The sequence below is a fragment of the Aspergillus undulatus genome (assembly GCF_047715775.1).
Source record: "Aspergillus undulatus strain CBS 261.88 unplaced genomic scaffold BDV17scaffold_9, whole genome shotgun sequence".
Taxonomy (NCBI): Eukaryota; Fungi; Ascomycota; class Eurotiomycetes; order Eurotiales; family Aspergillaceae; genus Aspergillus; species Aspergillus undulatus.
Window position 1 is genome coordinate 143,448 of NW_027396613.1, and position 13,225 is coordinate 156,672.

A 13,225-nucleotide genomic window follows, 5' to 3' on the forward strand; every position below is an offset into this window, starting at 1 on the left:
TTGCCAAGACCTATGCTGGTTGACGTCACGTGTCGGATGGTTGTCACGTGTCGAACTGTATAGTACGGGTCCTTCGCGACGCATCAACATCATCGCATCTACAATAGCTGTGAATTCATCTTTCCATCATCAGATGGTACAGCTCATAATGCTGATTGCGCTGATTTGCTTACGATAAACATAGGTAAATTCGTTAATTCTGAAGTGACAGAAAATGGCATCTCCAGTCATGGAAGCCGAAATGGACGTTGATATTTTCGAGTCGCGGGGCACAAAGAGGCCTAGCGACGATGGCGAGGGTCCGCGTAAGCCTAAGAAAATTAGAGTAAGTTGATAAGGCCCAGACTTTGCGCAACAACTAAGTTGATTGACAGGCTCTGGATCCAGATGTCGTGAACAAGATTGCAGCGGGAGAAATCATCGTAGCTCCAATGCACGCGCTTAAAGAGCTGATAGAGAATGCTGTTGATGCGGGATCAACTTCTATTGAGATTCTCGTGAAAGAGGGTGGGCTCAAGCTCCTCCAAATTACCGACAATGGCCATGGAATCGACGTATGGCGACCTTATCAGAACCCGAGTACATGCACTAATCTGGTTTCTCAGCGCGATGATCTCCCTATTCTCTGCGAGCGCTTCACGACCTCGAAGCTGAAAGAGTTCGAGGATCTCACGTCAATAGCCACCTACGGGTTTCGTGGAGAAGCCCTGGCGAGTATAAGTCATATTGCACATCTTACCGTGACAACGAAGACGACTGATTCAAGCTGTGCATGGCGAGCTCATTATGGTGATGGCAAACTAGTACCTTCCAAACCAGGGCAGAGCGCTACTCCCAAAGCCACCGCGGGCCGTGGTGGGACACAGGTTACAGTAAGAAGACCCGTTTGCGCTTCGAAATAATGGGAATTCTAACTTGAACAGGTTGAGGACTTGTTCTATAACGTGCCCACCAGACGAAGAGCGTTCCGATCGGCTAGTGAGGAATATGCCAAGATCCTCGACGTAGTTGGCCGCTACGCAGTACACTGCTCTGGTGTTGCTTTCTCATGCCGTAAACATGGTGATGCAGGCGTCAGCATTTCCACGGCAGTTGCTCTCAGCACCACTGAAAGAATCCGTCAGATCCACGGAAGTGCGGTGGCCAACGAGCTGGTCGAGTTCAGTGTAAAGGATGAGAAGCTGGGTTTCTCCTCGTCTGGGCTCGTCACGAATGCAAACTACCACGTCAAACGAACTACCATTCTCCTCTTCATCAACCATCGTGCAGTTGACTCTACAGCTGTAAAACGAGCAGTCGAGCAGACATACTCCGGCTTCCTGCCAAAAGGTGGTCATCCTTTTGTTTACATTGACCTTGAGATTGAGCCGCATCGGCTAGACGTCAACGTCCATCCGACAAAACGAGAGGTCAACTTCCTCAACGAAGACGAAATCATCGAGAGCATCTGCGCCGAAATCAGGTCGAAACTGGCCCAGGTCGACGAAAGTCGAACTTTCTTAACCCAGACACTCCTCCCCTCCGTACAAACCTTCGGACCCTCAGTGCGAGACCCAGAGGCTGGCCTCTATGCGCCCAAAACACCAGCACCCACCAAGAAGCCGTACGAGAACAATCTCGTCCGAACCGACTCCCGTGTCCGCAAAATCACCTCCATGCTCACACCCACATTGCATCGCAGCAACACAACAAACACAAGCACAGACCCCGAAGCAGAAGCTGCAACCGCCACCCACCCCCAAGCCGTCCTCGACGAAGGGCTCACCTACGAAACAACTGACCGCGAACCCCTCAAAATCGCCCTAACATCCGTGAAAAACCTCCGCGCGATCGTACGCAATTCAATGCACAACTCCCTAACCGAAACCATCGCCTCACACACCTACGTCGGGCTCGTCGACGAACAGCGCCGCATCGCGGCCGTCCAATCCGGCGTGAAACTCTACCTACTCGACTACGGCATGTTCTGCGCCGAATTCTTCTACCAAATCGGCCTCACGGACTTCGGCAATTTCGGCACGATCAAGCTCGATCCTGCGCCAAAACTTATTGATCTCCTCCGCATAGCGGCGGAGTCTGGAGCTGAGGCTGAAGCTGGGGCCGGAGTCGCAGCAGACAAGACTAAGACAAACAGCGAAGAACAAGCCTCTATTTTCGCAAACGCCCCGGATCTAGTCGCAAAGACTCTCATTGACAGAAAGGAAATGCTTGCCGAGTACTTCTCCATCCATATCTCTGACGACGGACGCCTGCTTACCCTCCCGCTCCTGTTAAAGGGATACCTACCTTGTCTGGGCAAGCTACCGCGCTTCCTCCTCCGACTCGGTCCGTACGTCGATTGGACTGAGGAACAGGAGTGTTTCCGGACGTTTCTGTGGGAGCTTGCGGCTTTTTATACGGCGGAGCAGTTACCTCGACCGCCGCCACCGGGGGTAGATGATCGTGCGGATGATGCTGTAGGGGTGGAAGAGGGAGAGGGCGAGGACGAGTTCATTAAGAATCGGAGGGCTCAGATAGCGAGGATGTTGGAGCATGTGGTTTTCCCGGCTTTGAGGGCCCGGTTGGTGGCTACTACGAGGTTGTTGAGGGGTGTCGTGGAGGTTGCGGATTTGAAGGGGTTGTATCGGGTTTTCGAGAGGTGTTGATCTTTTTATACTTGTCCAATGACTAGATGTTCATGGGGTACAATTGATCTCGACAGATTAATGATGTAGGAATACCAATCATAAGCAATGGAGGAGGCAAACATATGCCAGAACATGTAGATCATTGATGGGAGAATGGGAGAATCAAAATGCCAAGTCAATCGACAGCCGCCGCAAGAGCCAGAAGACGCCAAAGAAAGTATGCCAAAAGTACATAGTTGGAAAGACAATAGGACATCGCTATTGAAGAGAAAATACAACTGTGAGGGCGAGGAGAGAAGAGGAAATGCAGGCTATAGTAAATGAGTGCAATGGTATCAACCCAAATAATCAAGTAGTAAATCAGTTCAGAATTCCGTACCAGAGTATCCCAGTCTGTCGTTCGATTCGAGTACTCTGTAAAGAATGAGGATTGGTATATGAATCAGATGCCTCGTTAATGGAGAGGTTGAACTCACGAGTACTGTTTCGTCAACGTCCCCTCCCCACCCTTCGAAAGGTCGATGCTAAAAACGTAAAAGTTGCCGTCACTGGTTACTACCATTACCTGAGGTGTGTTGCTGCTCATTGCGACGACACTCCGCAATGGGCCAGAGTTAGGATTTGATCCTGCGCCCTGAGATTTGGGAATTTTGATCCAAGCAAAGTCGCGCGCTGGTTCCCACATCTCACTGACGCCCTTTGGTAGATACCCTCCAACTCTGGCCGCGAATGCGCCACCGAAGTTTTGTGAGGTGCGGCGTAGCATACCCATCAGAGTTCCGTTGTGCTTTCGGGATGATAGATCGGATGAGCCATACTCTTCCTCATCTTCTTCCCGGTCTGGGGACTGACTGAGAGAGCTGAAGCTTTGTCGACGCCCGCCGGCCGAGGGATAGGTTGATGAGCCCTCTTGTGACTGGGATGGTTGTACCAACTTGAATAGGTGGATAGTTTCTGTGGAAGACGAGACGCAGAGGAGGGTCGATGTCGTGTTGAAGGACATGCTAAATATTCTTGACGGTATTGAGCCTCGTCGGAACTGGTATAGCTTGTGACCATCTGGAACGGAGAATACCCGGATAATAGTCCCCTTGTCTGAAGCGGTAGCGATCAGAGTTCCGTCACCATTTAGCGTGATGCATGCCAACGGTGATCGATGTGCTTCGATCACATTGATGGCCTCTAACTTCACAGTGTCGAAAATGAGGACTTCGCCGCTTGTTGGAGACACATGGGTGTTTCCAGGCGGAGCATGGGCGGGAGGTTTGAAAGAAGAAGGCAGCGCCTTCTGAGGAAGAGGATATGCGAGATAACAGTTGTCAGAGGATGGCGACAGAGCGCAAAGTGCTGGGAGTGGTCAGACTCGGTTGCGTTTAGCGGCGCAGCGAGGGCTTACCATTAGGATTCGGCGACGTTTCGATGGTATATAGGGGTTTCATTGTTTGAATGTCGTATAAGTAAATTTGATCTTCCATAACGATCACAAGCCGTTTGCGGTTCAGTTTGACGGCGAGGACGGTGGTTGGAAATGTTAACTCGCATATCGTAGATTGTCGCTATAGTTCGGTTGCACGTTAACCATCCACATCAAAACACTGACGTCGTTCGAGTCTTGAGTGAAGCTACAGTAGATACTCGAGGAAAGTCTACGAACCTTAGTATTTGTGATCTGAAGGCGACGAGGCGAAAGGATCAGAGCCACCAAAGATGTCGAAAAGAGCATCTCGATGATCGCGATATTCCCATCTTTCGTCTCATAGCTTTTGGCGAAAGGATCCGTTGTAAAAATACGGAATCCCTTGGACGTCGCTAGTGCCTGTTAAATAGTGTCTTCATAAACACAAGGTCTCAGGTAGAAGTCTTACCTACAGCCAGGTAGCTATAGTCCTGGTTGAATGTCACGAAGTTCATCGCCATGTTGCCAGTGATGCAAAGCGGTTCAAGCCGCCAGCTCTAATAACAATCTACGAAAAGCTGTTTCGGTAGGGAGTGTGTAAAGTGAGATGTATGAAAATAAGGCAAGCGACATATAAGAGCTCAGAGAGCCTTATCGACGGGCGACCTTGGTTGAGAGGCTTAGAGTGGAGGGGTTCGGCTGTGCCCATCACAGGGTCCGTTTCACCAGGCACTGTCAGTTGCCGCCACGCATTGCCTGCCACTCGTATTCGCTGTCAGCCGCGTCGCGTGTCTCGGAACCGTATGCTATGCAAGTTCGTAGTCGAATGAACGATATGTATGGAGGAAGAGAGACATCGGGAGCAGGTGAGCGGCAGCGGAGGATATGAAGATCGTCGTCCTGTTGACCGCGGTCTGGCGCCAAGCGCGTCTATTTGTGCTGCGCACGGGCCACATTTAGATCGTCCCGCCTCTTTTTTCTGCTGCACCGGCGAACTATTCCAGATTCAACCCCACTAACTGCTTGCCCAGGTGTTGGGTGTGAGCGTCACTATGACTCCTGCGAACAAGCCCGCCAAGGCGGCGGTCTCCTCGAAAGAGGAGAAGTCTGCAGACTTGGTGATGGGGGTAAGTGCTGTCTTTTGCATTATTGCTGTTTGCTCCACTTGGTTGCTCGCGATCTAATTCTGTCCCAGACGAACAACAGCAGTATCGTGTCAAAACGAAGCGTCGAAAATTTATACTACCCCGAACCTCATTTCTTTCGCTACTTTGTCAAAAAGCCTCAGCGACGTGCCCCCTTAATAAACCGTGAATACTGGCTGCGGATGCACGCCATGAAAGAATCCGTACGGCGCTTCATGAGAGAGCCATCAGATAAACCTAAGTTTGTCCTTAGTCTAGGATGTGGATTGTGAGTCGTAGATGGACACCCGCCGAAGGGCAGTAACAGGAGGACTGTATGCTAAGAGAAGATGCGTAGTGACCCCCTCCCATTCATCCTCCTGAAAGAGGATCGGCCGTTATGTAGCCAAACAACCTTCGTGGATGTCGATTATGAAAAACTCATGATCAACAAAAAGACCGCAGTTCAAAAAGCAGATATCATCAAAGAGCAGCTAGGACTAGTAGAGTTTGGCTCTGATGAAAGTGCTGTGCAAATACGCAGCGAGCAGTATATCGCCATTGGGTGCGATTTGGAGAACCTGGAGAAGCTGGATCATGTGCTCAAGGCTGAGGTCCTGTCTGCCGAATGCACAATTCTCTTTCTCGCCGAGGTTGCCCTCACCTATATGGGCGTCAAGTCAGCGAACGCGGTCATCGATTGGGCCTCGAAGTTGAATAATGGTTCGAAAACCACTCTGCACAAAATACGGGCTAAAGTGCCATTGCTGATTATCGCGCCTTCCAGATGCCCAGTTCTGCATACTTGAACAGTTTGCCCCAGAGGGTCCCGAACACCCCTTCACGTCAGCCATGACAAAAAACTATGGGAAACTCGGCACGCATCTATACGCTATCCACGAGTACCCCTCCCTAGCCGACCAGGAACGCCGCTTTACAAAAGCCGGGTGGACGCATGCACATGCACGCAGCCTCTGGGATCTATGGTCAGACGACGAGTTCGTAGGACGCTCCCTGCGGATCTCATTGGATTTAGTCGAGCCATTCGATGAATGGGAAGAGTTTGCGCTTTTCGAATCGCACTATTTCCTTCTTCATGCTTCCAAAAGACCGAGGACAGAGACTTCGAGTTCAATCTACGCTACAGCTAGCGCGGGAGCTCTCAAAGATGTCTCAGACCAATTCAAGATTATCCCCAATTGCATTTCATTTACTGGTCAGCGCAGATACGGTGCTGTGGTGACTGGGGGCGAGAAAGTGGTCGGTCTTCATGCGGGCATCGGACCGAAAACACGTCTTGCAGATACTGATCGATACACTACGTCAAAGGGGAGCATTGCCTCTATCTCCAATATACCTTCCCCTCCTCCTAGCGAAGTATCAGCGCGTCAGTGCCATACCATTACCGACTTCAATGACAGCGGTGATTGCCTCCTTGTCGGCGGTCGAACTTCACCAGCCGCCGCGCTCCAGGATACCTGGATACGGAAGAACAACGAGTGGCAGAAGATGCCCGATCTTCCAACTGGTCGGTACCGTCACAGTGCGACGAGGGTTAAACTTGGCTCTGACGACGGCGTGCTTATTTATGGTGGGAAAGCCAGCGACCGCACGACCCTTGATGCCTGGATGTTATGGTGTGATAACGGGGCTGAAGAAGGATGGAAGACAGTCACAATCCAGACGACGACCGCCAACACACCTGCAGCCCGGTTCGGGGCATGCCTAGGTTCCATAAACGGCAATTCTGGCATCGTCTTCGGAGGAATCGGGGCCGATGGCACGATATTAGAGGATTCCTGGACTTGGACATTACACAAACGGTCTGATGGGTCCGTATATCTGGAATTACTAGATCAAACTGCTTCCTTCCGAACAGTCTCGCCAGGCTATGATGTCCTCCCACGGTTCGGGGCAACAATCACCTCCACATCTCGCGGACTAGTCTTAGCCGGCGGAATCATCCCCCGCCGTCTCGTGCCGTCCGATAGTGAAATTCTTATCCTTGACTCTGAAGAGCTGCTCAAGTGCATTGACAGTGGTTCACCCATAAACACGCCCATAAAATCTACAATCGGGCTGAATCCTGCTTCCGGCGGACAGCGCCCTCTACTAGTTGGCCATGCCGCGTGCGCAGTATCCCCTACTCAGGTCCTCTTTCTAGGCGGCGGGGCGCAATGCTTCCCGTCTGGAGCGGTTTGGACAAAAGGAACCTGGATGTTGAGCCATGTCGATGATGCAAGCGCGACGCTCGAAAACAACTGGTCTCTGTTTCGTGAAAGTGTCGAGTCCACGAGCGAGAGCCCAGCCGCCGATAAAGCTAAAGCTAAGCAGCCGAAGAAAGACAGAACAAGACCCGAGACTTATCAATCTACGAAGGAAGTGACTTCGATCCCGCGTCTGAAAGTCAACTCGCCCGCCGAGTTCCAGAAGATTCTTGCAGACGCTAGACCCGTCATCATCGAGGACTCGGATATCGGGCCCTGCACTGATCTCTGGACGAAAGAGTACCTCGTGAATGCGGTGGGGAAGGACCGAAAGGCTAGTATACATCACATTGGTATCTATATCACAACTCAAACAAGCCGCTAACGAAATGCGCATATATAGGTCGTAGTCCACGAAGCTACATCCGAAAATATGAGCTTCTGCACCAAGAACTTCGTGTACACGACCAAAGAGTTCGGGACATTCATGGATGAAGTCTACGCCGGCGGACGACAATACTTGCGCAGTATTTCGGTTGATCAACCTTCAAAAATGCCGGCTAATCTAGCAGCGGACTTCCCGAGTCTAAAGGATGATTTTCAGCTTCCAGAGACTTTGGGGTTCGTTGATGAGAATGCGCATAGTTCGCCGCTGAGGATTTCGGGGCCGGTTACGCTGTGGTTGCATTACGATGTGAGTTCTACCCCATATCTTGTACGATGTGGAAGGCTAATAGAGTTCTGTTAACAGGTAATGGCAAACGTCCTCTGCCAGATCCAAGGCGAGAAGCGATTAATTCTCTACCCGCCCGGCGACGTACAGCATCTCGATGTCCCAGCTGGGGCATCAAGCTCTAACATAAACGTCTTCATGAACCGCAGCGATGGCTCGATAGCTTCAATCCCGGGAACTTCGCCCCATGAAGCTCTGCTCAAGCGAGGCGATATTCTGTTCCTCCCGCCATTGTGGCTGCATACGGCCGCTCCAACTGGGGACGTTAGTGTTGCCGTCAATGTCTTCTTCCGTAATCTGTCTGAGGGGTATGCGCCTGGTCGGGATGTCTACGGGAATCGGGACGTTCAGGCTTATGAGAAGGGGAGGAATGATCTTGTGAAGATCGTGAAGGCTTTTGGTGGTCTGCCGTCTGATATGGCGCGATTTTACCTCCTGAGACTTGCAAATGAACTGCAAGAGATCGCTGAGGGTGTTTGATGCAGACCAGCACACGATGATCATGAGTAATGCGCTGGCCGAATGAGTCGACGCACTGGCATATATATAGACCTGAGCTAAGAGGTACTTGCGCAGGACGATGTAGTGGGAATCGTCAGGTTTGTCCAGCGCCGCAGGACTACCGTCTTGGCCATGCAGGCAAGCAGCTGCAGGACGCTGTGAAACCGGGACAGCGCAAACATTGTTTGACAAGGTACCAATAAGAGGGTAGAGAAAACAATCGACGAGGGGAGAGTCCTCCGGATGCAGCTCCGTTCGGTAACGGGGAATGGGCGACAACAAAGCAGGGGTGATACGTCATAACCTTGGACGGGAAGAAGCGGGGAATGGTTGAATGAGCCGATCTTTTGTTCAAACTCACCCCGCGATCATCACCAGAAGGCCAACTTTCTTTTCATAGAGACAAACCTTATCCGGTCGTGGAAGTTTGCGAAGGAGACAAAACAGGCTCTTTGATACACGTTTTAAAACCAACAGGGTAGTATATTGGCACTTGAATTCATCGCGTTATTTGAGATTGTTGCCGGGATGGGATCTTGTGCTACCGGCGCAGGGGTTCTATTGGATAAATTTATCTCAGAAAGTCATCTGATTCGAAACCTCCAAAGCGCCGATGCCAGGATTTCTGCCGAGAAGGGTCTAGGCTACCTCCGTAAAGCTCTGCGCCTGAGTTTGAGATTCCGAATATCCATCCACATTCCCGCATGAACAATCGAAACCTAAATTGACATTAGGGCTGAGAGTCTCAACCGGTCCATGATGCAACGAGTCTTCGAACCAGTCTCATTTTGCTAGCGGAGTAAGGAGTCGTTATCTCGTCTCAGCTTGTCAGTGGCCACCTAGGGGCGAAGGGTACGCGCATGACTATAACGCAACCATGGAAAGGACCGATGCACCAACCACTATCGAAGGAGCCCGATAATCGAAGCCAAAACAGATGGACTACAAGCGATGATTAGTGGAGAACCCTTGCAGTTAGGCATTTCCGAGAAGTAGGGATGGGGGATGATTGCTGCCTTACGGATAGAAAGACCCCCTGGTCATTGTGCACGCTGTAGTTTGACAGTTTTGTAGCCCAGAGCCAGAGCCAGAGCCACCGGCAGCCTGGAGCTCAAGCCAGACCGAGACGCAGGCCTGAAGGTTCGTCCAACCGACCTCATTCGGCCAGACCAGGGCCGTGCTGAGTTATCGGCGTCAAGACTCGCCAGGATTTATTCTCATGGTGGTGTGGAGCAAACCGCAGGAGATATAGTACATATCCGACAATCAGACACGTTGAGGCCTAAGAAATGGCCTATAAAGTACGATAATTGACACCTGGACGGTCAACGAGGGCTTTTGCTGGCTTGGGCCGAGTGGTATTTGTGTGTTAGTTTGCGTGTGGTCTGTGATGCGATGGTGCATAAGAAGGCTACAAAGCCGGGTTGGTGGAGCCAGTGAGTGATACAAAGACGGAAGCCGAGCACGAGGGACGGCACTTGGATAGATAGAGGATGGAGGGGACTTTTATATATGAAGCTCGTGTGGGAACACTGGGACACTGGGACATCCAGCATAGAGCTGATCTTGTCTTGGAGAGAAGGAAGAGGAGGAGCCCACAGCGGCACTAGAGAGACTAGACTACAGGAGACTAACGGAGCCACAAACGCCCAGCCGGTTACCCCTCTCCACCCCCGTACTCTCTTACTCCTCTCTTACACTTGTCGAACTCTTATTTCTTCCATTCAGCCCTCCTGGCGCCGCCCTCGTCCATCGTGATCTGTACATATCTCGCTCCATCTTTCTTCATTCTCTCACACTATATTCTCACTGCCATTTTGCCTTTCCAATTGGGTTTGTTCCGGCCGCCGCCTGTCGCTGGATCCTCTTATCGCTGTGGGGTTTGGGTCTTCCACTATCTCTGGGTGGGTACAAGTTGGACATCCGCCTCCAGCTTTCTTGGGCTTCCCCTCCCTTCGCGTCTTCCCTATATCTCTAACAATCGACCCTCACGCATCTCGTTCTCTGCTAACACGTCTTCTTTGGGCATAGGCTGTTTGATATTGGAGCCTTATATGAGTAAGTGATCACCCTGTACACGTGCGCGACCGTACGATGATCCCTCTCCATGGCGCGATCCATACCACTAACAGAGGGGCCTCATCTTAGGCATTTCCTAAAAGTCGCATCGCCGGACTCTCCCCCGGATACCAAACTATGCGGCTTTGGTTTTTGCGCTCAGAACTGAATTCATGAAGTCTGGCCATTGACATTTATATCAACTCACCAACTCGAGTCCTCAACTCACCCTTCGTCGGCTATGGCCACTGTTGTTGTGCAGGCTCAGCAACCACTGCGTCACACCACCCCTCCACCTGGTTCAAAGACGCCGGCTTTGAGCCTGAACCGAATCTCCTCTCCGGTTCCAAATAAACATATACCTGTATGCCCTACAGGCCCATCGCCCGTCCCGTCGCGAACTAGTTCGCCGGCCCCGAAGGAAGATGCCAGCCTTCCGGCATCCTCACCTCTTCATCCCCCCGATGCTTTCCCCAAGATCTCAAATTCGCCGCCGTTATACTCCATAGAAATTGAGATACTCGAAGCGGCTGTTAGGCACTGTTCTTCACAGCCCCTTCCAGATCCCAATCTGATGTTCCCTTGGCTACATGGGTTGCATCCCGAGAACCAGCTGCAAGTAGGCTTCTTCACCAATCGGCGACGCTCCCTTCGGCGCACTCCCAAATGCTGGAGAGGCCTTACAATTGTCAAAGTCGGGGGCGATTTGACGAGTTCCAGGCTGAAAGGAGCCGTGACTCCTGATGCAATCCTTGCGCCGTCCGGATTGGAGTTTCTCGCCGTTGACCCACGCGAAGGGTTCTCAGTCCGCAACTTCCAGATCCAAACAGCCAAGGTGGCTCCGCTATCAGATATCATCGTGTACGGCGAAGATGGTGTGACTGCAAAAGATTTACTCGATGTTGCAAGCAGGATTACAGCCGCACAACATCAATGGAGGTTCAAGCACGACCATGATCAGACGCTGCCGTCTTACAATACATTTGTTGTCTCCTGTTAGTTGCGAAAGCCGTGCCAAGGGCATCACGAACCGCGAACTGAACGAGTTTAGGTCCATTTTCCGACATCGAACGGAGAGCTCCTAGTCTGATAGCTGTCGATTCTGGCGGCCACCTTACGAACCAGGTCGTAGACCTCTGTGAGTTTGCTTTCGCTTTTAGCTACTTCGTCTATCTAACAACCGCAACAGTCCAGTTAGAGCGATTGGAGATGTGTACCATGTCTCGCGCCACTGAGTTTTCGAACAACGTCTGGCAAGGTCCAACGCCAGATTATCTCTTGCAAGCCGGACTCTCCGGTACTCCCTCGGCAGAGTCGTTCGATCTGATGATCGAAGCGAATGACCTTGCAGGGATACCTGGTCCTCGTTTCCTGGCAAATCTCGCGAAGCGTCTTGCAAATGCGCCCCAGCGACTGGAGTTCCCCTCATCCGGCTCTCTAGTATCCCCGTCTGCCGAAAGCCGGGATGTTGATGACTTGATCAATACACTTCGGTGGATGTACTACCTAGCAAACCCAGAGGTTCCAGAAACCGATGCAGAGGGAGATATTCCCATGGATGAATCGCCCAAGACGTCCCGCAGGATTCTAATTCACTGCCCTGACGGGTATACCGAGAGTTCTCTCCTGGTCATCGCCTACACAATGTTTGCCGAAGGCATACCAGCAAGTGAAGCTTGGCTTAGGCTTCACAGGGAAAAGGAGCGAAATCTCTTCGCCTACCCAACCGACGTCAAATTCCTACGAGATTTGCAAGAGAGGATCCTCCACGAGAGCCCTGCAAACCCAGAAATCTACCGGGTACCAGATCCGCATTGGTTCAAATATTGCGATGGTTCTCTTCCAAGTCGGATTCTACCATATATGTATCTTGGAAACCTATCTCACGCCAATAACCCGGAGATGCTTTGGGAGCTCGGCATAAGGCGTGTCCTTAGTATTGGTGAAGCTGTCTCATGGAGCGACGAGGACCTCGCGAGAATGGGCACTGAGAATGTTATGCACATCACTAAAGTGCAGGACAATGGTATTGATCCGTTGACCCAAGAGTTCGACCGCTGTCTTGAGTTTATACGTAAGTTGCTACTTTCCCACATGTTTGGTTGTTCAACCACTAATCCGCGCAGGCAAAGGAAAGTCCGATGGATCAGCTACTTTGGTCCATTGTCGGGTGGGTGTCTCGCGCTCAGCAACGATATGTATTGCGGAGGTCATGGCGTCTCTAAATCTGTCCTTCCCACGAGCTTAGTAAGTTGTCTTCTGTATGAGCTTGATCATGTTGCTAACAATACCTAGCTGCTACGTCCGGGCAAGAAGACTCAATGTGATCATCCAGCCTCATCTTCGATTTGTGTAAGCAATGATACGGCGCGGTTCAGAGTACCCATCAAAGCTAATGGAGTCCATAGATATGAACTGCTCAAGTGGGAAGAACTCCAACAAAAGAAAAACAAGCAGCCACTGAAGAGAGAACTCGAATGGGCAACCGTGGCTCGCGAGATCGCCCTCATGAACAAACCGTACTCGAGATAAGTAGACGTGGGAGTTGACAACATGGCCTCCCACACCTTGGAACTACT

At 51.3% G+C, this 13,225-nt stretch overlaps 5 protein-coding genes across 5 annotated transcripts; 3 read left to right on the forward strand and 2 right to left on the reverse strand.

Annotated features, from left to right (window-relative positions):
- Positions 1–121: 121 nt before the first annotated feature.
- On the forward strand, positions 122–2,872 carry BDV17DRAFT_239426 (mismatch repair ATPase MLH1). The gene is made up of 4 exons (XM_073755924.1): positions 122–325; positions 375–554; positions 606–872; positions 924–2,872. The coding sequence occupies exons 1-4, from the start codon at positions 215–217 to the stop codon at positions 2,643–2,645; spliced, it is 2,280 nt and encodes a 759-aa protein (XP_073618372.1). The 5' UTR covers positions 122–214; the 3' UTR covers positions 2,646–2,872.
- Positions 2,819–4,651, reverse strand: BDV17DRAFT_239397 (phosphoinositide binding protein ATG18). Its single transcript, XM_073755923.1, has 5 exons — positions 4,493–4,651; positions 4,282–4,436; positions 4,024–4,183; positions 3,104–3,974; positions 2,819–3,041 (listed from the first exon to the last, which is right to left on the reverse strand). The coding sequence occupies exons 1-5, from the start codon at positions 4,542–4,544 to the stop codon at positions 2,993–2,995; spliced, it is 1,287 nt and encodes a 428-aa protein (XP_073618373.1). The 5' UTR covers positions 4,545–4,651; the 3' UTR covers positions 2,819–2,992.
- A 424-nt stretch (positions 4,652–5,075) lies between these two features.
- BDV17DRAFT_288615 (tRNA methyltransferase PPM2) lies at positions 5,076–8,567 on the forward strand (the record flags this gene model as incomplete). Its single annotated transcript, XM_073761447.1, has 6 exons — positions 5,076–5,150; positions 5,219–5,436; positions 5,506–5,870; positions 5,935–7,692; positions 7,765–8,048; positions 8,106–8,567. 6 exons carry the CDS (start codon positions 5,076–5,078, stop codon positions 8,565–8,567), a joined length of 3,162 nt encoding a protein of 1,053 aa, XP_073618374.1.
- A 1,685-nt stretch (positions 8,568–10,252) lies between these two features.
- Positions 10,253–10,759, reverse strand: BDV17DRAFT_255961 (uncharacterized protein; the record flags this gene model as incomplete). The annotated part of the gene is made up of 2 exons (XM_073756992.1): positions 10,620–10,759; positions 10,253–10,492 (listed from the first exon to the last, which is right to left on the reverse strand). Coding segments are annotated over exons 1-2 (196 nt in total), but the record flags the coding sequence as incomplete, so codon positions are not given.
- Positions 10,471–13,077, forward strand: pps1 (tyrosine/serine/threonine protein phosphatase PPS1). Its single transcript, XM_073756993.1, has 5 exons — positions 10,471–10,646; positions 10,737–11,641; positions 11,698–11,784; positions 11,836–12,720; positions 12,773–13,077. Exons 2-5 carry the CDS (start codon positions 10,888–10,890, stop codon positions 12,892–12,894), a joined length of 1,848 nt encoding a protein of 615 aa, XP_073618376.1. The 5' UTR covers positions 10,471–10,646; positions 10,737–10,887; the 3' UTR covers positions 12,895–13,077.
- The last annotated feature ends 148 nt before the right edge of the window (positions 13,078–13,225 follow it).